Here is a 23,097-nt window from a genome sequence, read left to right on the forward strand (position 1 = left end):
TAATGTGCCTGTCTTCAAACAGAGCTGGGAGAGCGATCGGAGTCCAAAGTCACGCAGTTGGGTAACAATGGCTAAGACTCTAGACAGTGGTTCTCAACCTTCCTGACCCTGCGACCCTTTAATACAGTTCCTCATGCTGTGGTGACCCCCAACCATACAATTACTTCATAACTGTAATCTTGCTGCTTTTATGAATCATAATGAAAATACCTGATATGCAGGATATCTGGAATGCGACCCCTATGAGAAGATCATTTGAACCACAGAGAGGTTGTGACCCCAAAGGTTGAGAACCACTGCTCTAGAGCATTCTGGATGTACTAAGGCTATTCAAAGGGTGTGAACTGCATTCTCACAGCTCAGAGACAAGTGTCACTGTCACCTGTTGCTTGAATGTGGGAGCTTGTCCTTGGGGTCCTTGGCTTCACTTGTCCCCTGTGTCGAGCTCAGTACTGAGTTTTCAGGAAGTCCGCTTCCTGAAATCGGGGCTTCCCCACCGGAGGCAGAAGGACCGAGGCCATTGATGGCCTGCCTCATGCTGCCACAGACAGTTGAGCTCTGATGCTTCTTGTGATTCACTCTAAGGGACATGATTTTCCAGGTGGAGGTGCAGGGAGGCACAACCCTTTGGGTAACGAAGGGACTGGCAGGGTTCTGAGTTTGAGGAGCTACAGCCAGGACGTTAGGTGCAGAAGGAAGTCTAGCCCACCACATCAGGCCCAGTTCCCACGAAGGCTGTGACTGCTCAGACCTGGCCCAGCCTTGCACAAGGGGGTGGGGCCCTGTTTGGGAGGGGAGTATTTGTTGGGGAGTGTACTTAGTGGGGTGTGTGTGGGCTCTTTGTGCTGAGACACTGCATTCCTGCTGGCTTGGCTTCCTGTTTCTAGATGCATTCCTGTCCTAGTCACCACGGAGACTGCTTGGAATCTGGGCCTCACATTTTCCAAATTCAGGGCGAGATCAGGCAAAGGGTCTCCCTCTTTACTTCCCCCACAGTTTTCACCTTGGAGGAGGAAGTCACCTGGCTTGGCAAGCTCTTCTTGGACTTGGAGAAAGCAGGACTGCCTGGCTCAGCATCCTGTTTCCCTCATTATGTTTGAAGGACAGGGGTGGGGGGGTGGGGGGGGTGGGGCAGCGAGCAGCTCTGGGATCTCATGCTACAGGAAAAGGGCTTGGCCTAAACATCAAGGTCTGAAGATGGCAGAGAAGTGCAATTCAGGCTCTCATCTTGCATGCTGGGTGCCTCAGTTTCCCGACTTTATAGTACCGAACTTCGATTGTTCGTGGCTCTCTGATGAAGAAACCAGTGGAGAGCGTTAGAGGATGGGGTCTAGGAAGACGCTTGGAGACGGGCCGCGGACTTCCCTTGGCTCTGGCTCTAGCAGCTTCTCTCCTCTGAGAGCACCCTTATCTGCCTCTAGGGGATTTGAAGCCAGCTGAGATTTTCCAGCCCTTTTTGGCTTCTGAAAAAGGCGGTGTTTCCCTAGAAGCCCCCAGCACCATCTGGTCACCTGGTAGTTGTTGACCATCAGCTGATGCCTGGGCTCCTTTTAAAATGGGGTTTCGGTGGAATGGGACGGGGCCAAGGGTGATGGCTGCTAGGGTCAGGGAAACATTTAAACTCCTGCTCAGCCTCCAGGCAGCTCCGGGCTGCTGGCTCACCTCTTGCCCACACCCTGCAGACCCAACCATCACACCCCTGCAACTTTGCAGCAGCACCCGGATAAGACAGAAGCCTGGGCTAAGTAGGCGGGCTCATAAGTAGCTCTGGGCGCAGAGCGCCTTGCAGTGAGTGCTCTGTGTAGATTTTCCCAGGGCGCAGAACCCTTCCCCCCTTTCGGACAGGCTGAGGGACCTGCCCTCAAGTCACACAGCTGGGAGGCCGGATGCAGTCCTAGTCTGCCTTCTTCCCTCCGCCAGCACTGTGGGGTTCCGTTTCCTTCCGGGCTGTTGTGCAGTGCAGCTCCCGCACTAGCAGGTTTCAAGCTGCAGCAGGAACGCAGCCGGCACGAGCAGCTGGGGGTGGGGTGGGGTGGTGGTGACCCAGCGCAGCCAGCCCTCGAGCGTCCTCGAGTGGGGACGGGCTCCTCTAAGGGCACTGGATTGGGGTCCTTCTGCAGCCAGGACTGGGGGACACGATGGCCGGGGAAGGGAGTCCCCGGACTGAAGCTGCCCGGGTCAGCGCCCTCCACCTGCGTGCCGCGCTCCGCCCTGGCCCGCCCCCCGAGGGGAGTGTTCCGGGGCCTCGCCCAACTGGGCGGGGAACGGCGGGCTGAGACGCTCCGGCGCAACTGGGGACTTGGGGACGCCCCGGATCGCTTAGGTGCTGCCGCGGTTGCCACATCTAGTCGGGAACGCGCCATGCTGAGCCGGCGCCGCGTCTTTGCGGTGGAGCGACTTGGTAGCCGGGGTGAGTCGCGTTGCCTCCCACCTTGGGGTCGCCTCCCGTTCTCCTGCCCCGCGCGGGCGGTGCCCACCGGCCGCGCCCCCTCGCTTCCTTGCTTTGAAGGAGTCCAGCCAGTGAATAGGCTGGGGACGCCTTGCACAGTGCAGATCCTCCGGGGTTTGCAGGCTAATCACCCACTACCTGAATCCTAATGGTCCGTGGGCTCCTTTCCCCTTAATTCCCAGTGTGGAGACCTCCTCTACCCGAGGTTGGGTGACTGCGATACCCTGGCCCCAGCCAGCAGCCCTGGAAGCCCTCGGCGGCCAGAAACCCATTTCCCGGGGAAGATTGCAGGGCATAGACTTCCTTGTCCACTTCCTGAGCTAGAGTGGACAGGCTGGCATCCTCTTCCCGCCAAAGCAGCCCTAGCTTCTGCCCGATTCCAGTAGACCACCCAGAGCACAATAAAGCCTGGCATAGAGATGCAGATAAATGGATGCTAGTCAGAGGAGTGTGGATGTTCATGCCTATAATCCTAGCACTTGGGAGACTGAGGCAGGAGGGATATTGGGAGTTTCAGGGCAGCTTGGGCTACAGAGTAAAATACTGTTTCAAAAACAAAAGTCAGCTTCCTCGTTTTACTTAATTTATATTTTAAAAGTTTTTTTTTTCTTAAAAGAATTTAAACTTCTATTTTGTGTGTTTTACCTGCGTGGACTGGTCAGGGAGGTCAGAGGAGGGAGCCCGATCCCTTGGAACTGGAGTTGTGAAGGTCCATGTCGGTGCTGGGAATCCAGCACCCATCTTCTGAAAAAAAGCAGTGCTTTTAAAATACTGAACCATTGATTCAACTCCATTTCCCCCTTTTGTCACGTGACTGTTCTTTCTTCAAAAGCCCAAAGCCCCAAACGATTATTAGTTGCTGCCAGTTTGTTGTTGTTTCTGTGTCGCAGTGTGGGGATGGGACCAGTGCCTTGTGCATGCTTTGAAAGCTCTCAGTGTTCACGTCCCAGCCCTAGCTGCTGTCCTTTTTATCACGGTCCCCATAAACTCCAGGAGATACCTCATCCTGCTTCCTGATGTGTGAGGGGCTCCAGATAGCACTGTTTGGCCCCAATTTTCAACTTGCTCTTTCTTCCTCCCGTATCCAAGGAGTCTAAGGCTCTCCACTTAGTCTTGAAGATTTCAGGTAGATCCTAGTCAAGGATCTCTTAAGTCATCTGCATTGCTGATTGTCATGACTCACAAGGGCTTTACCTACCGCATGCCCAAAGTGTAGGATCTTGCCTGTTGACAACAATTGTTATAAGGAGAACCCCATCTAGACATCTTCCAAGAAGGGGTAGAACCTTATCTCCGTGGGGCTGTGGATGGTCTGTGTTTTTTCTCACCACTGGTACAGGACACATCTCCTCAAGGGGATGCTGCCAACTGCTAGGGATGCTGGGGGCGTTGAGGGCAGCCTGCCCAGCTTGATACTGACTCTCCTTACAGATGGGGCCTTCGAGGACCTGGCACAAGGTTGTGTGGTGCCAGGAGTCACCTGCACCTACAGACGGATACCAGATAAAACTCATGGATGTTCATTGGACTTTAGGGAGGGACAGATGCCACTTCTGAAATTGGCTTCCCAGGACTCAGGCATGGAGATGGTGGTTGGGGACAGCCCTTTGGCTACCTTATCAGGACTTTCTCAAGATTCTTTGAACCTCGAGCCCCTGGGGAGCCCTGAGCTGCCTTCTGCCCAGCTAGACCGGCTGCTGGCCCGACAGAAGCTGGAACAGGTGCTGGAGAGGTCTCGAGAGTTCCCCAGCTTGTCTGGAGGGCGGCGGCGCAGCTCCCTGCAGCTGCTGAGCAAGCCTGTAGGTGGAGTGCCCATCTTTGCGGGGGAACTGGAGTCCACCGAGGCAGACACTGAGCTAGACGCTGGTCTGGAAGAAGCAAAGGTGGTGAGTAGTCGTCTTGGCTGAAGGCTGAGGCGGAGAAAGCTCTGCCGTGGGGCTTGTGGGGACCCTCCCCCGTTTCCCCTGGAGCTCTCTCGGGGTGGGGCGTTCTTTGCCCCTAATTGATGGTTGGGTCACTGCTTCTTGCTTCACCCTGAACCCAGCGGTATGTAGCCACCCCCACAGAGGAAGTAGACAGGTATGGGTGCCATGCTCAGCTGGGCACCAGGGAAGCCAGCCAGGTGTGTCTTCCTCGGCTTGCCTGCTATGTTCCATTTTGTTGGTTCAGCTTAGCCTGACCATCCAGAATGGGAGTCTTGGCTGAATCTCCGAGTCTTCCTGTCTTAACATGTCCCACAGGTGGGCGATATGGAGTCTGGAGCGTTGACCTGCCTTCCAGGGCAGGGTTTACGTTACCTGGAACACCTGTGCCTTGTGCTGGAGCAGATGGCGAGGCTCCAGCAGCTGTACCTGCAGCTGCAGACCCAGAGACCCTCTAGGGTGAGTGATGGACAGGTACAGGTGGCCGGGTCAGATAACAAGGGAGGCCGGGGGGAAGGGTGGGACTCCTGAGAGCATGAATACCTTCTGAACAGCCCCAGCTTTCCAGTGAGTCTCTGGTTGTCCCATCTCTCCCGTCTCAGGATCCCGAGGAGGAAGAATTGGCTCTCTCACACACCCCAGACAATAGAGTGGAAGGGCACAGAGAGCAGCTAAGCTCGACAAGGGACCCAGGTAAGGGCTAACTGTGTCTTCCTCTGCATTCTGCCAGCCTGTGTGCCTGCCCAGAGTCCCATCAGCAGACCCCCTGGACTATAGCTTTAGCCGGATTGCTTCCTGTTTGTTTCTGGCCCCGGGTGATGTGTTTTGTGTTCTCTTTCTGAAGGTGCAGAGGCAGCTTCCCTCCCAGAGGTGGGGGTGCTCACTGCCAACCCTCCCAGGCTGCCAGAGGCCTTGCTGGAATCAACCCACATCCGTCCATCCTCCCAGGGACACAAGGTAGTGATGGAAATATTTGGAGTCGATGTTGAATGGTGCAGGGTGGAGGGGCATGGCGATGTGTCGGTGCCCCAGGTCAGAACTGTAGGAGAATGACAGGATTCCTGTTTGGAGCAGGTGACTTGCTCTGGCAGTGAAGTCCCTGGGAGCTTCATTAGGGATATACAGTATTTAGATGCTTTGTATGGTGAGCCCTATTCTCTGTCCAGCAGGATCTCTCCCACTGGGACAAAGTCAAGGTCCTGCTCAATCGGATCCGTTGGAGGAGCCCTCGACTCCCTGAGCCTCCTGCTCCTCCTGATAGTTCTGGTCCCAGGTTAGTCTTGTGCCTGGTCCAGGTTAAGGCAGTGGGGAGAGACTGATGGGCCAGGATGCTGATATTGTTCTGTCCTGACAGTTGTCATCTTGGTCCCTATGGAATTTGTGAGACTAAGTGTTAGAGAAGATGCTCCGAATGACAAAGGGAGTTAAGATGCCCATTTGTGGGTAAGAAGACAAGACTAGATGAGATTAGGAACAGTGCTTTCCCAAAGCCCAAACCGGATTATGGGTGTTATCTTTATCTTCACCTGCCAAGCTCTTACTCCTGAACACTGACATTTAGGGGATGGTGAGGTAGATACAGAGGGAAGTTATTTTACTGTGGGTGAAGTCTGTCATGTTTGGAGAAGGCTTGGTTTTTTTTTTTTTTAAAGATTTATTTATTTATTATGTATACAGTGTTCTGTCTTCATGTTTGCATGCACACCAGAAAGAGGGCATCAGATTATGAGCCACCATGTGGTTGCTGGGAATTGAACTCAGGACCTCTGGAAGAGCCGTTAATGCTCTTTTTTTTTTTTTTTTTTTTTTGGTTTTTCGAGACAGGGTTTCTCTGTGTAGCTTTGCGCCTTTCCTGGGACTCACTTGGTAGTCCAGGCTGGCCTCGAACTCACAGAGATCCGCCTGGCTCTGCCTCCCGAGTGCTGGGATTAAAGGCGTGCGCCACCACCGCCCGGCTCCCGTTAATGCTCTTAACCTCTGAGCCATCTCTCCAGCCCCATGGGGGCTTGTTCTTTAGGGAGAAGCAGCAGCACTTGAACAATCCTATCTTCTCCTCAGAAAGTAAGCAATGCTTTATAGTCCTGGCTGCTTTCTTCTGGTCTTCTAGACTTCTTTGCTTTTTTGTAGGATGGCGTTCAGGAACCTCTCTGAAAGGACTCAGTGCCACACCCACCGGAAGACCTTTATTCCAACGTTGGTGGTTAAGAAACCACGAGCAAAAAACCTTTCTGTATGATCTCTTGGTGTGCCTGGTGACCTTGGGCGGAGGGGATTGCCATGGATTGTCACCTTTTGGCTTACTGCTGTGTCCCTACACTGCCAGGAAAAGCTCTTTGTGCTTGCTCCTCTTCAAGGTGAGGGCCGAGTCCTTCCCTAAGCAGCATGGCCAAGGAGCCCTGGTTCCCTGAGAGACCCTCAAGTGCAGTTCCCGCATCTTCCAGGGTTCTTCTTCCTTGCCAGAAATCTCTGGGCTCAGACAACGTGAACTGACTTAGTTATCAGGCACTCACAGAGCATGGTTGATATGGTAATGTGCCAGCATGTTGCAGATGTATGTTTCTGCGGTCTTTGTTGGACTATCAACGGCCCGGATTCAATCATCTGACAGAATCATGCATCCAAAGGGTTGGTGCTTTGGGTGTAACTGTGGAAGGACGGCACTGATCTTCATTCCACAATGGACAGTTACTAATGTGGATTCCTAATTTCTTCCTCATACCTGAGACGGCAGCCCTGGGACAGAGAACAATACTGCCTTGGGTAACTCTGCATTGAGTCATGGCCCTGGAGCACAGCCTCTGAGGACTGAAGGAGCAATGGGGGGAAGACCAAGCACAATGTGAAGACTAGCAAATAACTCTCAAGGTCAATTCTAAGTTGCTGTGTTCTATCCTGGAGTTGAGACCATGGCAGCATCTCTTAATTTGTGAGCCACAGATCCCTACTTGGGATGATGCCAGCCTTACCTACCTCAGAAGCTTGTTAGGAGGATAAAATAACATTAAACTCTCTCAATGTGTGCTGTGACTGTTAAGCGAATACGAAAGGGTGTGCTGCTGGGGGCAGACAGGTGGTGGGATGATGATGGGAGGGAGGTCAGAGGTTAAGGGAGGGTGACACCTGTTAGTTGGTGTGAAAATGGCCAGATTTCTGGCAAGTTTGGGTAAGTCATTTTACTGAGATCTAGTACATTTCATATTGAAAATTTGGGCATGGATTTTTGATATGGTTACCCCTTGCTGGTGGTGTGCTGTCAATAGAAGGGCAGGGTTAGGGATGGGGGGGTCATTGGCTTAAGTCAGACAGAAGAATGCCCTCTGAAAATAGCCCAAGTAGGCTTGCTCCAGTCAGTGGAGGTGCTGCCTCTTTTGCTGCTGTAGTTTTGGGGGGTGGGTAGAGTACAGCAGGTATGTAAGTAGTTGTCCCTTTCTTGTATTTGGTGGAGGGCTCCAGTTCCCGGAGCCCTTGAGACCAGGAACCAATGCTCTGAAGCCTACTTTTCTAATGGGACACTTGAGCGAGGACACCACTGCGCTCGGCTTCCGAATGCATTATCAGATCTGGGAAGGCGCACTTCCGTTCCACAGTTGAGCGGGATGGCTGGCTGGCGTGGGGGAAGGGAGAGGTCGATGGAGAAGAGGGAGGTACCATATCCGGGAGAGTGGCAGCTTCCGACCAGTGGTCGCTCTTCCGGAGAGGCGTTTCCGGTGGTGGTGGCAGCAGCGGCTGCGGTGGTTCCGGGTGTCTTTGTCCCCCTGGTGTCGTGGCCCTGGCCCGCAGGTGGGTTGGGAGCCTCCCGCTGCGCCGCTGCCTCTCGTGTCTCTCTCGGGTGGCGAGGCTGCGGGGGTCTAATCGGCGAAGATGTGCCAGTCGCCGAAAGAGCCGAGCCCCCCTCCAGACTGCAAGCTCCGTCTCCCTGGCAACGGCCTCGGCCCTGGGGGCGGGCGGGAGGAGGAGAAACCTCGCGCCGTGGTCCTCCCACGGTGGCCCCTCGGTGGCCCGGCCGGGAAGGCTCTGCGCGGGCGGCTGTGGAGGCCCGGGGCCGAGGGTCGGGACCTGGGAGGAGGGAGCGGCTTGCAGGCCGCTTGGCGAGGGCCGGCTGGACAGCTCCCTTCCCACCAGCCGGTCCGAGAGAAGAAGGACGGGCGGCCTTCCGGGGAGAGGGCCCGCATCTTCTCCCCGCTACTCGCACCTCCATTTTTTCCGGGCCCTGCGTGGAGTGTTTTGGCGGATGTTTTTGAATGAATGAATGTCATCAGAGCTCTTCCCTTCCCTCACTCCGCCAGCCTCTCTAAGGGTGCCAGTGGCACAGTGAAAGGAGTGCTAAGTTGTTGGGAGACTTGGGTGTGAGTCCTGCTCTGTCACTATTTGGTTTTGTGGCCTTGGGCAAGTCTCCTGATCGCAGAGCTCCGGTTTCCTTGCCTGTAAACCAGCATGTCAGTAGCACCCACCACTAGGTTATCGTGAGACCAAACTGGAGTAACATAGTTACCCGTTTCATTTCCTCTACGTCCTCTCCATTCCTCCATTTTAGGGCCCACCTCCTCACCTTAAAAGCTGTACTTCATTTAAGATTTTCCAGGTAGTAGATGGAAGTTTTCCATTGGAGCTGTTAACGTCTTTCCTTTTTTGATTGAAGGTTTCCCAAGACCTTGAAAGGACAACATTCCCAATGTCCCAGTTTAAGCGCCAGAGGATCAACCCACTTCCAGGAGGACGAAACTTTTCAGGTGCTTACCTTCCTTACCCGGCCGCACTCTGGACCCCGTTTCCAAAAGTATGGTTCTTGGTTGTTTCCCTGAGTGCCTGAGGACCTGGTTGGAGCCGCTTTGACCTCTGGGTTTCCAGGATCCTCTGGCTGTCCCTAGTGCTTAGGGTGGAAGGGTGCAGTTTCTGGAGGTTGCTTCTCTGTCCCCTTAGGCCCGGCTTCCACATCTCTTTTGGGCCCTCCTCCTGGTTTACTTACTCCTCCTGTGGCCACAGACCTGTCCCAAAATGCCAGGCACCTTCAGGTATGTTGGGTACCCTTTCTAGTGAGTTTCTCTTTGGGGCTACTCTAGTGTGTTTGGATAGCGGGTGTGTGTTGTTTCTTGTGTTACACTGATCAACATCTTTTTTTTGGTTTGTTTGTTTTTTTGTTCTGGTAGTGGACCAGTGTTAGGGAACTTAGGTATCTTTTAGACTGGAGAGTTTTTTAGTATCTGGCACCAGAGATATCTTTGGGATTAAAGAACTGAAAATCCTAGATGCATGAAAGTGAAGAATTAGCTTCTCCCCTCTTCATGGACTTAGGTTGCTTTCCATGTGAAGTTTCCTGTAATACCATGAACCGGTGCCCTAGTGGCAGAGCATGGTTTTGTTCATGTGGCTTCCTTTGCTTTTGACCTACTGCCTTCTCTTGCAGGGTGGGGAGAAGCAGCGGGTCTTCACAGGCATTGTTACCAGCTTGCATGACTACTTTGGGGTGGTAGATGAAGAAGTCTTTTTTCAGCTAAGGTAGGCTTGAGGCTTGTCTCTTCTGGGAATGGTTGTTGGATTCAGTTCTGTCTCCATGCTGGTGGGTCCGCTCTTTAAAGCCATTGTTTTGCTATTTTACTGCAAGGTGAGAAATCTTGATGGGAAGGGCTTTTTGGGGTGGTCAGGGTAGCTTGTCCCGGGCCCTCCTGATGAGGTCTCCCGGTTTGTGTATGGCAGTGTGGTGAAAGGCCGACTACCCCAGCTGGGTGAGAAGGTCCTGGTGAAAGCGGCATATAACCCAGGCCAGGCAGTGCCCTGGAATGCTGTCAAGGTGCAGACGCTCTCCAACCAGGTATTTATCTCTCTTTAGTGTATGCGCTGAAAACGGGAGGGAGGGGAAGAAGCCCTGTGCCCCGACTTTGGGGCACAATCCTTCCTTTGGTTAAGGGGGTGGGATGGCTGTCTTTCCACGGTATCAAGGCTGAGATCCCCTGAACTTCATGACTGTTTTCCTTCAGCCCTTACTGAAGTCTCCAGCACCCCCCCTTCTGCATGTGGCAGCTCTGGGCCAGAAGCAAGGGATCCTGGGAGCTCAGCCCCAGTTGATCTTTCAGCCTCACCGAATTCCCCCACTTTTCCCTCAGAAGCGTGAGTACTGGTGGCATGCGTGTTGGGGTGTGGCTTTATGGGGTACTTCTGAGGTAAGGACTTGTTACTTTACTATAGACGCTCTCGGAACAGAGGGGGCACTTGTGTACACAGGAAGGGGAGGAGGGAGCTGGACTGGGTTTCAGGGCTTTTGAGTCACTGGCCATTTCCTCTCTTCAGCTCTGAGTCTCTTCCAGACATCCCACACACTTCATCTGAGCCACCTGAACAGATTTCCCGCTCGGGGTCCCCATGGAAGGCTGGACCAGAGCCGAAGGTAAGAGGATGAACAGGCGGGGTAGAGGCTCCACTTCATTTCCCTCTGGGAACCATGCTCCACCTTTGACAACTGTTGATACCAACATCTTTTTCTGTGAACAGACAGAGCCTTGTAGTCCCTTTTCTCTGGAAGGCAGAAACACTGAACATACATATACATGCAACAACTTTATACACTACCTCAGCAAAGCTGAGATTTACTACAGTTCATATTTCAAAACATCACATTGAGAGTTTTTGTTGTTTTGCTTGCCTGACTAGTGCTGGGATTATAGGGTTGTTTGCCCACACCTGCCCAGCTGAGATACTTTATTTTGAAACGGGTCTTATGTAGCTTGGCTGGCCTTGAACTCAGTATATAGCTAAGGATGACCTTGAACTCCTGATGCCCGTCCTTCTACCTCCCATGTGCTGGGTTCGCAGGTGTACACCACCTAGCTTGCTTATGTCGTCATTCATCTTTTAGTGTTTTGGTTTTGAGATACTTTGTGTTTTCTATGAATTTGTATGGAGGTGTGTGCAGGCGTCTCTGCAGCCAGGAGGTTGATGGTCAGTGAGCTCTATTGGTTTTTGTTTGTTTATGTTAGAGACCGTCTCCCTGGAGCTTGCCATGCTGGCTGGGTTGACTGGCCAGTAAGGTTTGGAGATTCTCCTGTCAGCTCCTTCCAGTGTTGGAATTACAGACTGTGTCACCATACCCAGCTTTGTCATGGTTCTGGGGATCCCTGTGTGGCAAGCAACTTTACCCACTGGGCCATCTCAGCGCCAGATACTTAGATAAATAATTTCTGTTTTGTTTTCAGTCTTTAACATAGAGATACAAGAATTGTCACAAGAAAACAATAACATCAAAGAAAGGGATGTTGCAGAATGTTGTAGCTCCTAATTTAACATGGCTTCTTTCAGGTATATTTTGCATAACAGTGTTACAGTACACAGGCTGCAGTATATTCTGAAGTACAGGCTTTGTCCTGTGCACATAGCTTTCTTGGCCTTATTGTAGAGCAAGCATGGTTGATTCAGGCACTTGAAACATCCTGTGGTCCTTTATCATCTGCAAATTTTGGGAGTTTCCAGGAGCATGCTCAGTGTGTCTTAAGTTTTCATCTTCTTTGTGTTTTACTGTCCTTGAGAGTTCTTGCTCAGCTTCTTGTAATAGAAAATCCAACCTATGTAAAGGAAGTGGAAAGATAAAATGAATCTTCAAGCCATCACCTATTTCAACAAGTAGTATTATCTGCCTTTCACTCTTTTATTTCTGTTCTACCTTTATCTCCTTGTTGCCTTGTTTTGATTTTTTTTTTTTTTCCTTTTTTTTTTTTTTGGTTTTTCGAGACAGGGTTTCTCTGTGTAGCTTTGCGCCTTTCCTGGAACTCACTTGGTAGTCCAGGCTGGCCTCGAACTCACAGAGATCCGCCTGGCTCTGCCTCCCGAGTGCTGGGATTAAAGGCGTGCGCCACCACCGCCCGGCTGTTTTGATTTTTGATGAAAATCATAAAGCGAAACTGAGTTAGAATGAAATGTCAGAATCTTGACAATTTTTGTTTGTTTGTTTTTGAGATAAGGTTTCTCTGTCTATAGCCCTGGCTGTCCTGGAACTCGCTCTGTAGACCAGGCTGGCCTCAAACTCACAGAGATCCACCTGCTTGTGCCTCCTGAGTGCTGGGATTAAAGGCACCACCATTGCCCAGAGTTTAACTACACATTTTTTACCTCATTGCACCCTGACCCTAGTAAGATCACTGTGGAAAGTTCCTTCATACTGTGATTTTCTTTGAACTAACTGTACAGGAAGAGTACCACCCTGTCTCCCACATGCTGGTATGAGCTGAAAAGCAGTCAAAGGACAAACACTTGGAATGAGCATGGCATAACTCTGAGGAAAGCTGGGGGGTAGGGGGTGATGTAGCCAGTCCCCATGCAGAAGCTAGCATTGTTCTCTGGGAAAGGCTGCTGTGGATCCTATGCAGATTTTTCCAGGACCGTACTCCACATCGTCTCCACTACTGAAACCCTTTGTTCCTGTCCCATTCCTAGATGTGTACGTGGCTTGCACCTATACCGCTTGTCTGTGCATCTTCCTGGTCTTTAGTTTGCAAGGACCTTCTCCTTCACCATTCTGTGAGCTTGTGAAAGCCTTTAGCACAGAACTGTAGCAAGTACTTTGAGGGTTTATGTGACCTGGTTGGAAACCAGTGACTATGGGCTTGCCGCTTTCAGTTTAAATTCCAGCCTTGTGCTGGCCATTGCACTTGACGGCCAGGTCCTGTGCAACACCTGCAGTGGATTACTTTGGCCAAGGTGCTTCAGGGTTACAGCTTTTGGAGAAGAAGGGGACTCTGCTGCCTGTTAGAAGTGAGAACGTGCCAAGTAGGAAGAGGGGCAGCGGGAATTAGTCACTGAGGAAAACTGCCAATTTATAAAGATTTGACCATATGGGTGGTTTGCCCAGAAGCTCAGCTTTATGTGAAGCTCCCAGCTCTGGGATACAGGGGATAATGTTGCCATGGGGCTGCTCTCGTGAGCAACTGAGGGCTTCAGACAGGCCAGGATTCTGCAGCTTCCACTGCTAACATGTTTCCTGCTGCCTCTGGGGTCACAGATGGTTAGAGGTGCAAGGCCAGCTCAAGCTGCTTAAGATCTTGTCTCAAAACAAACGAAACATAGACTAGTAACACTGAAAGGTCCAGTTCTAGCCTTCTCTGAAGCCTTCCTACTGTTGATAGGAAGGTATTCAGCAGTTTGGGAAGTGGTTTTTGCATGGGAAAAGGGTTCCTGGTCACTTTCCCTGTGACCTTTCTAGTTTTTTTCTGCACACAAGTGCATGGTCTGGGATTTTCATTTATGTGTTTAGCTCTTTTCCCATATTGTAGCACGGTCTTCTTTAAGAGATTATTCTTTCACACTTCTCATTGCTAAAATGCACTTGGATTACATCCCCATTAGCTTCTCTCATCTCCCTCCCCTGAACCTTTTCTTTTCGGTCTACCTCTTTTTTTCCCCTCCTCTGAATTTTCTAAATTTCCTCTGCCAGGAATTTCATACATACATATAATATATCCCCATCCTATTACTCCAATTTCCCCTCCTCCCGTCTTCATACATACATATAATGTATCTCCATCCTATTACTCCAATTTCCCCTCCTCCCATCATCCCTCTACCATTACCCCTCTTGCCTTCATGTTTTTTATTTTTATTATTTTTTATTTTTTTACCCAGAGTTTAAGTAATGCTACCTGCATGCGTACGGGTGTGGGGCCATCCACTACAGCAGAGGCATCCCACTGGGGAGCCTCACCCCCACAGGAGAGAACTCCCTATCCTGGTTCTGCTTTCACAGCTTTCTTTGCCTTACTCCACACTCAGGGTTGCTTACATGACCGTGGGTGGGGTTGTTTACTGAGCAAGCACGGCTTTCCAGTGTCTACCCCACTGAGAACGAAGACTCTTGAAGCATCATCTTGGTGACTGCCTTAGTGATTGAATCATTATTGTAGCCACTAAATTCAGTTGTTAGTGGGAACACATTTACTCCATTATGTGGCTTGGTATTTTTGTATTATACTGCACCCCCCCCCCAACTTTCTTGGGATAGTTTTTCAAGGGTTGAATTACTAGAGCAGAAGGTGGGTCTCGCGCCCCCCCCCCCAGCCCCCGCTTCTTTTTATCCAATTAAAAATACTTATTTTTATTACTTAAAAAAATTAGAGTTGGGTGCAGTGGTGCATTCCTTTAATTCTAGCACTTGGGAGGCAGAGGCAAGTGGATTTTTGAGTTTGAGGCCAGCTTGGTCTACAAAGTAAGTTTCAGGACAGACAGGGCTATACAGAGAAACCCTGTGTTGAAAAACCAAAATAAAATAAAATAAAAAGTATTTTAAGCTAGGTGTAGTGGTGCAGACCTTTATTCCCAACACCTGGGAGGCAGAGGCTAGAGGATTGATGGCCATGAGTTCAAGGCCAGCCTGGGCTACAGAGTAGGGGACTGTCTTAAAAATCCTAAAACATGGGTTGGAGAGATGGCTCAGTAGGGAAACCCACCTGATGACCTACATTTAATCCCTGGAACACAAATAGTTGAAGGAGAGAGCCAGTTTTCACATGTATACTGTGGCATGCTTGTGTGTGCACATGCATAGTAATAAGAATCCTAAAACACAGAGCCGCCAGGATGCTCAACAGGTAAAGGTTCTGGAGCATGTCTCTAGCCCCAGTATTTAAACTTAAAAAAAAATTCCATTCATCTGTCTGTCTGTCTATCTATCTATTATTTATTTTGAGCATATATATGTGGAAATGAGACAATTTGCAGAGATTGGGTCTGCCCTTCCACCACAGGGGTTCTGGAATCAAATTTAGGTCACCAAGCTCTCTGGCAAGTGCCTTTACCTGCTGAACCATCTCGTTGGCTTGCCTCTCATTTTTTTTATTTTTTATTTATTTTTTTTTTGCCTCTCATTATTTTAAAGCTATTCTTTTTTTCTTTCTTTCTTTCTTTTCTTTTTTTTTTTTTTTTTTTTTTTTTGGTTTTTCGAGACAGGGTTTCTCTGTGTAGCTTTGTGTCTTTCCTGGATCTTGCTCTGTAGACCAGGCTGGCCTCGAACTCACAAAGATCCGTCTGCCTCTGCCTCCCGAGTGCTGGGATTAAAGGCGTGCGCTACCACTGCCTGGCTATGCCACCACCACCCGGCTCTTTTTTTCTTAAAATGGTATCCTTTTCATATCTATTTTAATGTCTCTAATAATCTGTCACATATTTGCTAGCTTGGCTTCTCCTTATATGTATATGTGGTGCTGGACTTGAACCCAGGGCCTCCACAGGTTACACAAGTGTTCTGCCACTGAGCTTTACACTACTGATGTTCATTTCTTAATGTTGAGGATTCAGGTATTTTCTAGCTCTTTATGTACTGAATGCATGTGTAACAATATGGTTTCTTATTTCTGGTGATGGATCAACCTCCAGTGATGACTATGACTCGAAGAAACGCAAACAGCGGGCTGGTGGAGAGCCCTGGGGTGCTAAGAAACCTCGCCATGACCTGCCTCCTTACCGGGTTCATCTCACTCCTTATACTGTGGACAGGTGAGTGGAGGCTGGGGAAGGGCCTTGGACTTGCACAAGCAATGGTTTCTAGTGCAAATGAGAATATGTGTAGTCTGGTGGCCTCTTCTAAAACTAACCGACTCACCCAGGGGAGCCTGCTGCCCGTGGCTCGCTGCTCTGCTTTTCACTTCCTGTGTCTTTGAGCAGATTCTGCGTTATGCATATTAATCAGTCTTGTTCACGTGTGTGTGACATTTGTTCGTGTGTGGTGTGTGTGTGTGTGTGTGTGTGTGTGTGTGTGTGTGTGGTGCATATACATGTTTGGGTGCATGGTGGAGGCCAGAGGACATCTTCAGATACCACTACTCAGGCGCTATCTAGCTTTTTGTTTTGGACCCAGGGTCACTTCCTGGCTTGGGACTTGGCCGGCAGGCTCGGCTGTGCAGAGGTGCCTGTCTCCACCTCTTCCCTGGCACCGCAGACGGGAGCCACCGTGCAAGCGTGTTCTCTACATTAAAGGCACATGCCACCACACCTGGCCTGGTTTTCAGCTTTGGTGGCTATTACCAAGTCTCTTTCAGAGTCTGTGTCCCCTTACACTGTCACCAACCAGTAGGGCGCAGAATCCTTGTTTGCTGTGCCTTTGCTAACACTGTTCTCATACACCTTTTCTTAATTTTTTTTGTTTTTGTGTTTGAAGACAGGGTTTCTCTGTGTATCCCTGGCTGTCCTGGAACTCACTTTGTAGAACAGGCTGGCCTTGAACTCAGAGATCTGCTTGCCTCTGCCTCCCAAGAGCTGAGATCAAGGGTGTGCACCACCACCGCCCGGCTTTGATTTGCATTTCTAATTGGAAGCGAGTTTGACACTCTTTAAAAAAAATGTTTTACGTTTATTCCATGTGTGTGTGTTCATTTGTGTGGGCTCCTGTGTAGAGGCCGGAGGGCGACTTCCAGGAGTTGGTTCTTTCTTTCTACCATGTGGGGTCGAGGGACTGAACTCAGGTGGCAGACTTCATGTCTTTCCCTGCCCAGCCATCTTGCAAGACCCTTCACAGGCTTTTATGTTGCGTGTGTTTATTTTTCTGGGAAGGACTTGTCAGGTTTCACAGTTTTCTCCTAGGCAGTTGAACTTTTTGTTACTGACTAGTAAGTTGTTTAGTAAGACCATGATCATGTCTGGGCCTGGAGAGATGGCTCAGTGGTTACTCTTCTCCCGGAGGATGTGAGTTTAGTTCCCAGCATCCACATGAAGCAGCTCACAGCTGCCTGTCCCTCCAGCTCTAGAGGAATCGGATGCCTCTGGCCTCTGTGGGAGCCTGCACAGATGTGCACGTACCCATACACAGATACACATAATTAAAATAAATCCTTAGAAACATAAAAGACCATCTGTATCATGTATTGTGATTTTTTTTCTTCCTTTCCCAGTTTGACTTTTTTGTTATAGGCAATTTATAAATCAAGTGGTCAAACGAGTCCATCCTTACCCCAGGAGATGCTTTATTAGAGTCTTTATTTGTCAAGGAATAAAATGCTATCGTAGTCTTTTGCAGTTTTGTCTGTCTGTTCATTCATTTATTCAGCGTGTCGTATGACGGGGTGGCACACATGCCTGCCGGTGCACATGAGTCAGAGGACAACTTTGGGAAGTCGGTTCTCTCCTTCCACCTTTACATGGGTTTCGAGGGGGAACAGGCTCGCACAGCAAACACCTTTACCACTATAAGCCGTCCTGCTGGCCCTGCAGTTTTGTTAAAAAGTTTTTTAAAAAACGTTTATTTTATGTGTATGAGTGTTTTGCCTACATGTACATAAGTGTCATGTGTGCTTGGTGCTCATGGAGGTCAGAAGAGGGCGTCAGATCCTGGGGAATTGAAGTCACAGCTGTGAGCTGCCATGTAGGTTCTGGGAGCCAAACCCAGATCCTCTGTGGGAGCAGCATGTGCTGTGCTCCGGACCTCTGAGCTGTCTCTCTTTAACTCGAGTGTGTGCTCAGTGGAGTCCCTTGCTGTCTTCCTGCAGTCCCGTCTGTGACTTCCTAGAACTCCAGCGGCGTTACCGCAGCCTCCTCGTCCCCTCGGACTTCCTTTCCGTGCACTTGAGTTGGCTGTCAGCCTTCCCTCTGAGCCAGCCCTTTTCCCTCCACCACCCAAGTCGGATTCAGGTCTCTTCAGAGAAGGAGGCAGATGCTGGTGCTGAGCCCAGCCCTGTGGACAGTGACCCCACTTACAGCTCCAAGGTCAGTTGCCTGGGCTCCTGTGCCCGTCCCCTTGCTGGGACAGAATGTGGCTAGCCCCTTGTCCTCTCTCTGCATAGGTGCTGCTGCTCTCCTCCCCGGGCCTGGAGGAGTTCTACCGTTGCTGCATGCTGTTTGTGGATGACATGGTTGAGCCAAGGGAGACGCCGGAGCATCCTCTGAAGCAGCTAAAGGTAGGAGCTGCCTCACAGGAGGCGAGATAGGCTGGCTGGTCAGTCGGCCGTGTTTTAAGCAGCTAGGCTCCTGAGCATTAACACAGAAACTTGGTGTTTCAGAGCTGAAACACTTTGTACAGGAGGACACTATAGTTCAGAGACGCTCCCTCTGAAGGAGTCAGGTGGCTGGTTTGAGAGAGCGGTGCCTTAAGTACTCTGTGCTGTCTCAGTTCCTGATGGGAGATGCAGGCCATGTTTCGTTGTCCCCAATCCCTCTGCAGTTTTTGCTGGGCCGGAAAGAAGAGGAGGCAGTGCTGGTTGGGGGTGAGTGGTCTCCTTCCCTGGATGGCCTCGACCCCCAGGCAGACCCGCAGGTGCTGGTGCGCACCGCCATCCGCTGCGCACAAGCCCAGACCGGCATTGACTTGAGCGCCTGCACCAAGTGGTGAGTGGCCTTCCCCATGTGGCCGCTCGCTGTGGGGGGTCAGGAGGCTGGCTTCTGCCCTCTGGGTTCTCTCCTGCCATAGCTCATGTCTGCCCACCCCTAACTGCTCATAGATGACTGAGAGCCCATGGCCGAGAGCCCTGGTGGCAGCTGACCCCCAGGCCACGCCCCCTACTCCTGAATGCCCTAGTGCTTCTCTGTGCTGTCTGGTTACCACGTCTCCCTGTGGCCTAGCCACTGAGCTTGGGCGTGTGGCTCTATGTTTGTACTCATGGCTTGGCATGCAGCATGTGCGCATGGAGTGCTGATTGGAATCGGAGGTACTTGTCTGTGAGCGGGACACCTGTGAAGATGTCACAGTTGGGGACTTTCTTTTCCTTTTGCTGCGAACAGGTGGCGATTTGCCGAGTTTCAATACTTACAGCCAGGGCCACCCCGGCAGTTACACACGGTAGTGGTATACCTGCCAGACGTGTGGACCATCATGCCCACTTTGGAGGAGTGGGAGGCACTGTGCCAGCAGAAAGCCACAGAGGCAGCTCCCCAACCCCAGGAGGCATTGGGGGTAAGGCTGGGCCTTAGGAAAACGCAGGGAAGCCGGGCAAGGTGTCACAAGCCTCTAACTCTAGCACTGGGGAGGTGGAGGCAGGAAGATCCAGAGTTCAGAGTTGTTCTCATCTTCATAGTGAATTTGAGGTTAGCCTAGGCTACATGAGCCCTTATCTCAAAAGTAGGTGCCCTGGTCTCAGGGCTCAGAAGGTCACACCTGAGCTATTGTCACAGGAGGCAGGGCCTGCTGAACAGGCCCCTGATGCATCAGAGCAAGCAGACGCGCCTAAACAGAACACGGAGACGTCAGAGGCCACCACGCAGCAAGATGTGGACACTGATCTCCCAGAGGCCCCTCCGCCTCCTCTAGAACCTGCTGTGATGGCACGTCCTGGCTGTGTCAACCTGTCTCTCCACGGGATTGTGGAGGATCGGAGACCAAAAGAAAGGATCTCTTTTGAGGCAAGTGCAGGAGAGAGGCCGTGAGTGTGATGAAGGGTATCGGCATCCTCGTCCAACTCCCTGATGCTGTGGTCCCTGCACCTCTTCCAACAGGTGGTGGTGCTGGCTGAGCTGTTTCTAGAGATGCTGCAGAGGGATTTTGGCTATAGGATTTATAAGATGCTGCTGAGCCTTCCAGAAAAAGTTGTATCTCCCCCTGAACCTGAGAAGGAGGAGGCAGCCAAGGAGGAGGCTGTCAAGGAGGAGGTGGTGAAGGTGTCCAAGGATGAGGTACAGGATGAGGGCACAGCTGCCGAGTCAGACAACCCACTGGTGAGTACTGCTCTCAGCCCTGGGTGGCCTCAGGCCCACGTTAGAACGTTTAGTATGAGTCAAGTCCCTCACGTGTGTCAGGCACTGTTCTAGGTACTCTGCATGTCCAGTTGCATGGCTCCTTTATGTCACCTGTTCTTTGAAAGTTGGGGAGGGCTGAGGCCCAGGAAGATGAAACCCTGCACGTGGCCACACAGCTAGGAAGTGGCCCAGAAGAGGGAGGGAAGTGTGGCTAAGCCATGCAGCATAGAAGTGCCAGTCAGACTGCTTAAGAGTTGGGATTGCCTGATGGTTAGGTGGACAAACTGGTCTTTACCCATTTCTAGAATGGAGCTTGGCTTCTTGTCCAAATATTGTCATGTACACATAATTGCTTCTAGAACTAAGACTGATTTCTGAGAAATACCGCAGGGGTCTAGATGTGCCCCTGTGATCTGAATCCTGATATGGCTAAATACCCATGAGCACATGGTGGATCACACAGTACCCAGCACACAGCTGATACCTAAGTGTTAGCAACTGTTACTGTTAGCGTCCCAAGAGTCCTGCTCGTCCTCACCACCTTGGTCTGCTTTTCTAGAAGGAGGATGGGCTTCTGCCCAAACGGCCCTCTTCAGGGGGAGAAGAGGAGGAGAAGGCCCGGGGCGAGGCAGCTGAGGACCTCTGTGAGATGGCCTTGGACCCAGACCTGCTGCTTCTGAGGGATGATGGAGAGGAGGAGTTTGGTGTGTCTGGGGGTAGTGGCTCTCTGGGGCTGGCTGTGGTCGTCTCCTCTTAGGCAGTGGTTCTCAACCTTCCTAACGCTGTGACCCTTAATACAGTTCCTCATGGTGTGCTGACCCCAACCATAACATTATTTTCATTGCTACTTCATAACTAATTTTGCTACTGTTATGAATCATAAATATCTGTTTTCTGCTGGGTGGTGGTGGCGCATGCCTTTAATCCCACCCAGCACATGGGAGGCAGAGGCAGGCAGATCTCTGTGAGTTTGAGGCCAACCTGGGCTACAGAGTGAGTTTCAAGAAAGGCGCAAAGTTACACAGAGAAACCCTGTCTGGAAAAACCAAACCCCAAAAAAAAAAAAAAAAAAAAATCTGTTTTCCAATGGTCTTAGGTGATCTTTGTGAAAGGGACGTATGACCCCCAAAGGGGTTGCGACCCACAGGTTGAGAACCACTGCTCTTAGGCGTGTAGACCATCATCCTTGCTACCTGTTAAGCTTGGGATTTCTGTAGCAGGAGCAAAGCTGGAAGAAACGGAGGTTCGCTCTGTCACCTCAAACCAGTCGGAGATGGAATATTCCTCTCTTCAGGACATGGTGAGACCCTGTCTCTTTCTGTGCCTTGGTGGTGGGAAATGTGGTCCTTCCTGGGTGAGCGATGCCTACCAGTGACTTCCTCCCTAGAACAGAGACGACTGGTTCTTGACTCATGGAGACTTCCTTCTCCCCGTGAGGGGGGTGGATCGGAGAGGGATCTGATTAGGGCACACACCGCATTCTGGGCTGTGCCCACAGAAGCCGTAGCCCCAGCCTGAGCCTCCAGTAGGAGGTCTGCCTGCAGCGGCTGTCAGCCCAGCCCTGGCCGTGAGAGGCTGTGCGTGTGCCGCGCCTTCAGCCTCGAGAACGATCGTCTGTAAAGCCTGTCTCTCTGCTCTCTTTGCAGCCAAAGGAGCTGGACCCCTCAGCTGTGCTCCCCCTGGACTGCCTTCTGGCTTTTGTGTTTTTTGACGCCAACTGGTGTGGCTACTTGCACCGGCGAGACTTGGAGCGGGTCCTCCTCACCCTGGGGATCCGGCTCAGTGCTGAGCAGGTAGTTCGGCCCCACCTGTCCTTCCGGAGGGCCTTGCCAGAGCTCTTGCTGGCTTCCGGTCCCCCTGAGGCAAGTGTGGCCAGTAGGTGTCCTGCTGTGTTTTCCACAGGCCAAGCAGCTGGTTAGTAGAGTAGTGACGCAGAACATCTGCCAGTACCGGAGTCTTCAGTACAGCCGTGCCGAGGTGCTGGATGACGGGCTTCCGGAGGAGGGGCTCTTTGGTACGCCTTGAGCTCTGTGGCCTGTAGGGAGTGCGACCTCCATGGTGGCTTACTCTCTCCTCCTAAGGCCATGTGTGTTTCCTCTAGGAAACCTGGATCTACTGCCCCCTTCAGGGAAGAGCACAAAGCCAGGCGCTGCCCCCACAGAGCACAAAGGCCTGGTGCCGCACAACGGTAGCCTCATCAACGTGGGGAGTCTGTTACAGCGTGCCGAGCAGCAGGACAGTGGCCGCCTGTACCTGGAGAACAAGATTCACACACTGGAACTGAAGCTTGGTGAGTGAGTGCAGATGTCGCGGGGACTAAGGGGACACCACTCCTTAGGCCTCGGGGCTCTTGGCTCATGCTCCAGTGGGCTGAGCAGAGCCTTTCCGCCATGTCCCCCCTTTCAGAGGAGAGCCATAACCGTTTCTCAGCCACCGAAGTGACAAATAAGACATTGGCGGCAGAGACGCAGGAGCTACGGGCCCGGCTGGTGGAGGCAGAGGAGACAGCCCGGACAGCGGAACGACACAAGAACCAGCTTCAGCGGCAGCTGCAGGACTTCCGCAGGCGCCTGACCCCGCTGCACCTGGAGATGCAGCGGATGGTGGAAAAGGTAGGATGGCTGAAGGGTGGCCGCCTCAAGAACTTGAGAGCAGAGCTAGCGTCTGTGTGGAGAGACCTGGCAGGGAGCCAGCCCTTCCTTGCCATACTGGTCCTCCGTCCACCGAGATCTTAGGAGACTCAGCTGCTCCCCATGCTCTGTACTCTAGTGGTAGGACATGGGGAGAAGCCTCATCCTTACCGTTGTTACATGTGCTCACACAGGCTGACAGCTGGGTAGAGAAAGAGGAGCCAGCACCCAGCAACTGAGTGGCTGTCTAGTGAGGTCTGCGATGGAGCCTGATGATATTCGAGCCTCTTGGGTACCAGAAAGCAGCTGGAGCAGGGCCTGGGAGCCACAGCAGAGGTGGCTGAGTTCTGTGCTCGGCCTCTGCAGGGGTGATCAAGCTAACAGAATGGGGTTTGTGCTATGTGGATGGATGTGTACGGAACCTCAGTTCCAGCTACAACTAAATACAACATCTTTTGCA

General features: G+C 51.6%; 2 protein-coding genes across 3 annotated transcripts; both read left to right on the forward strand.

Moving 5' to 3' along the window:
- Positions 1 to 3,807: 3,807 nt before the first annotated feature.
- C9H8orf58 (chromosome 9 C8orf58 homolog) lies at positions 3,808 to 7,427 on the forward strand. Its single transcript, XM_059274300.1, has 6 exons — positions 3,808 to 4,335; positions 4,690 to 4,830; positions 4,974 to 5,064; positions 5,216 to 5,328; positions 5,538 to 5,644; positions 6,499 to 7,427. Exons 1-6 carry the CDS (start codon positions 3,808 to 3,810, stop codon positions 6,605 to 6,607), a joined length of 1,089 nt encoding a protein of 362 aa, XP_059130283.1. The 3' UTR covers positions 6,608 to 7,427.
- Positions 7,428 to 7,950: 523 nt separating this feature from the next.
- Ccar2 (cell cycle and apoptosis regulator 2) lies at positions 7,951 to 23,097 on the forward strand. Of its 2 annotated transcripts, none has more exons than XM_059273379.1 (21): positions 7,951 to 8,151; positions 9,011 to 9,101; positions 9,292 to 9,383; positions 9,776 to 9,867; positions 10,066 to 10,180; positions 10,347 to 10,476; positions 10,657 to 10,753; positions 15,724 to 15,843; positions 17,829 to 18,045; positions 18,123 to 18,236; positions 18,500 to 18,663; positions 19,057 to 19,228; positions 19,447 to 19,674; positions 19,768 to 19,986; positions 20,567 to 20,711; positions 21,225 to 21,307; positions 21,654 to 21,800; positions 21,910 to 22,021; positions 22,109 to 22,297; positions 22,414 to 22,619; positions 22,832 to 23,097. In XM_059273379.1, exons 2-21 carry the CDS (start codon positions 9,044 to 9,046, stop codon positions 22,874 to 22,876), a joined length of 2,745 nt encoding a protein of 914 aa, XP_059129362.1. In that variant the 5' UTR covers positions 7,951 to 8,151; positions 9,011 to 9,043; the 3' UTR covers positions 22,877 to 23,097. The 2 variants fall into 2 exon arrangements, with proteins under 2 accessions (XP_059129362.1, XP_059129363.1); XM_059273380.1 differs by lacking the exon at positions 7,951 to 8,151 and adding an exon at positions 8,322 to 8,717.

This window comes from Peromyscus eremicus, chromosome 9 (assembly GCF_949786415.1).
Source record: "Peromyscus eremicus chromosome 9, PerEre_H2_v1, whole genome shotgun sequence".
NCBI lineage: Eukaryota > Metazoa > Chordata > Mammalia > Rodentia > Cricetidae > Peromyscus > Peromyscus eremicus.

Coding starts and splice junctions, on each gene's coding strand:
- Ccar2 (XM_059273379.1), top strand. CDS start 9,044: ATGTCCCAGTTTAAGCGCCAGAGGATCAACCCACTTCCAGGAGGACGA. Junction 9,102..9,291: donor AGGAGGACGAAACTTTTCAG/GTGCTTACCTTC, acceptor CTGTCCCCTTAG/GCCCGGCTTCCACATCTCTT. Junction 19,675..19,767: donor AAGAAAGGATCTCTTTTGAG/GCAAGTGCAGGA, acceptor CTCTTCCAACAG/GTGGTGGTGCTGGCTGAGCT.
- C9H8orf58 (XM_059274300.1), top strand. CDS start 3,808: ATGCTGCCAACTGCTAGGGATGCTGGGGGCGTTGAGGGCAGCCTGCCC. Junction 4,336..4,689: donor GTCTGGAAGAAGCAAAGGTG/GTGAGTAGTCGT, acceptor CATGTCCCACAG/GTGGGCGATATGGAGTCTGG. Junction 5,645..6,498: donor CCTGATAGTTCTGGTCCCAG/GTTAGTCTTGTG, acceptor GCTTTTTTGTAG/GATGGCGTTCAGGAACCTCT.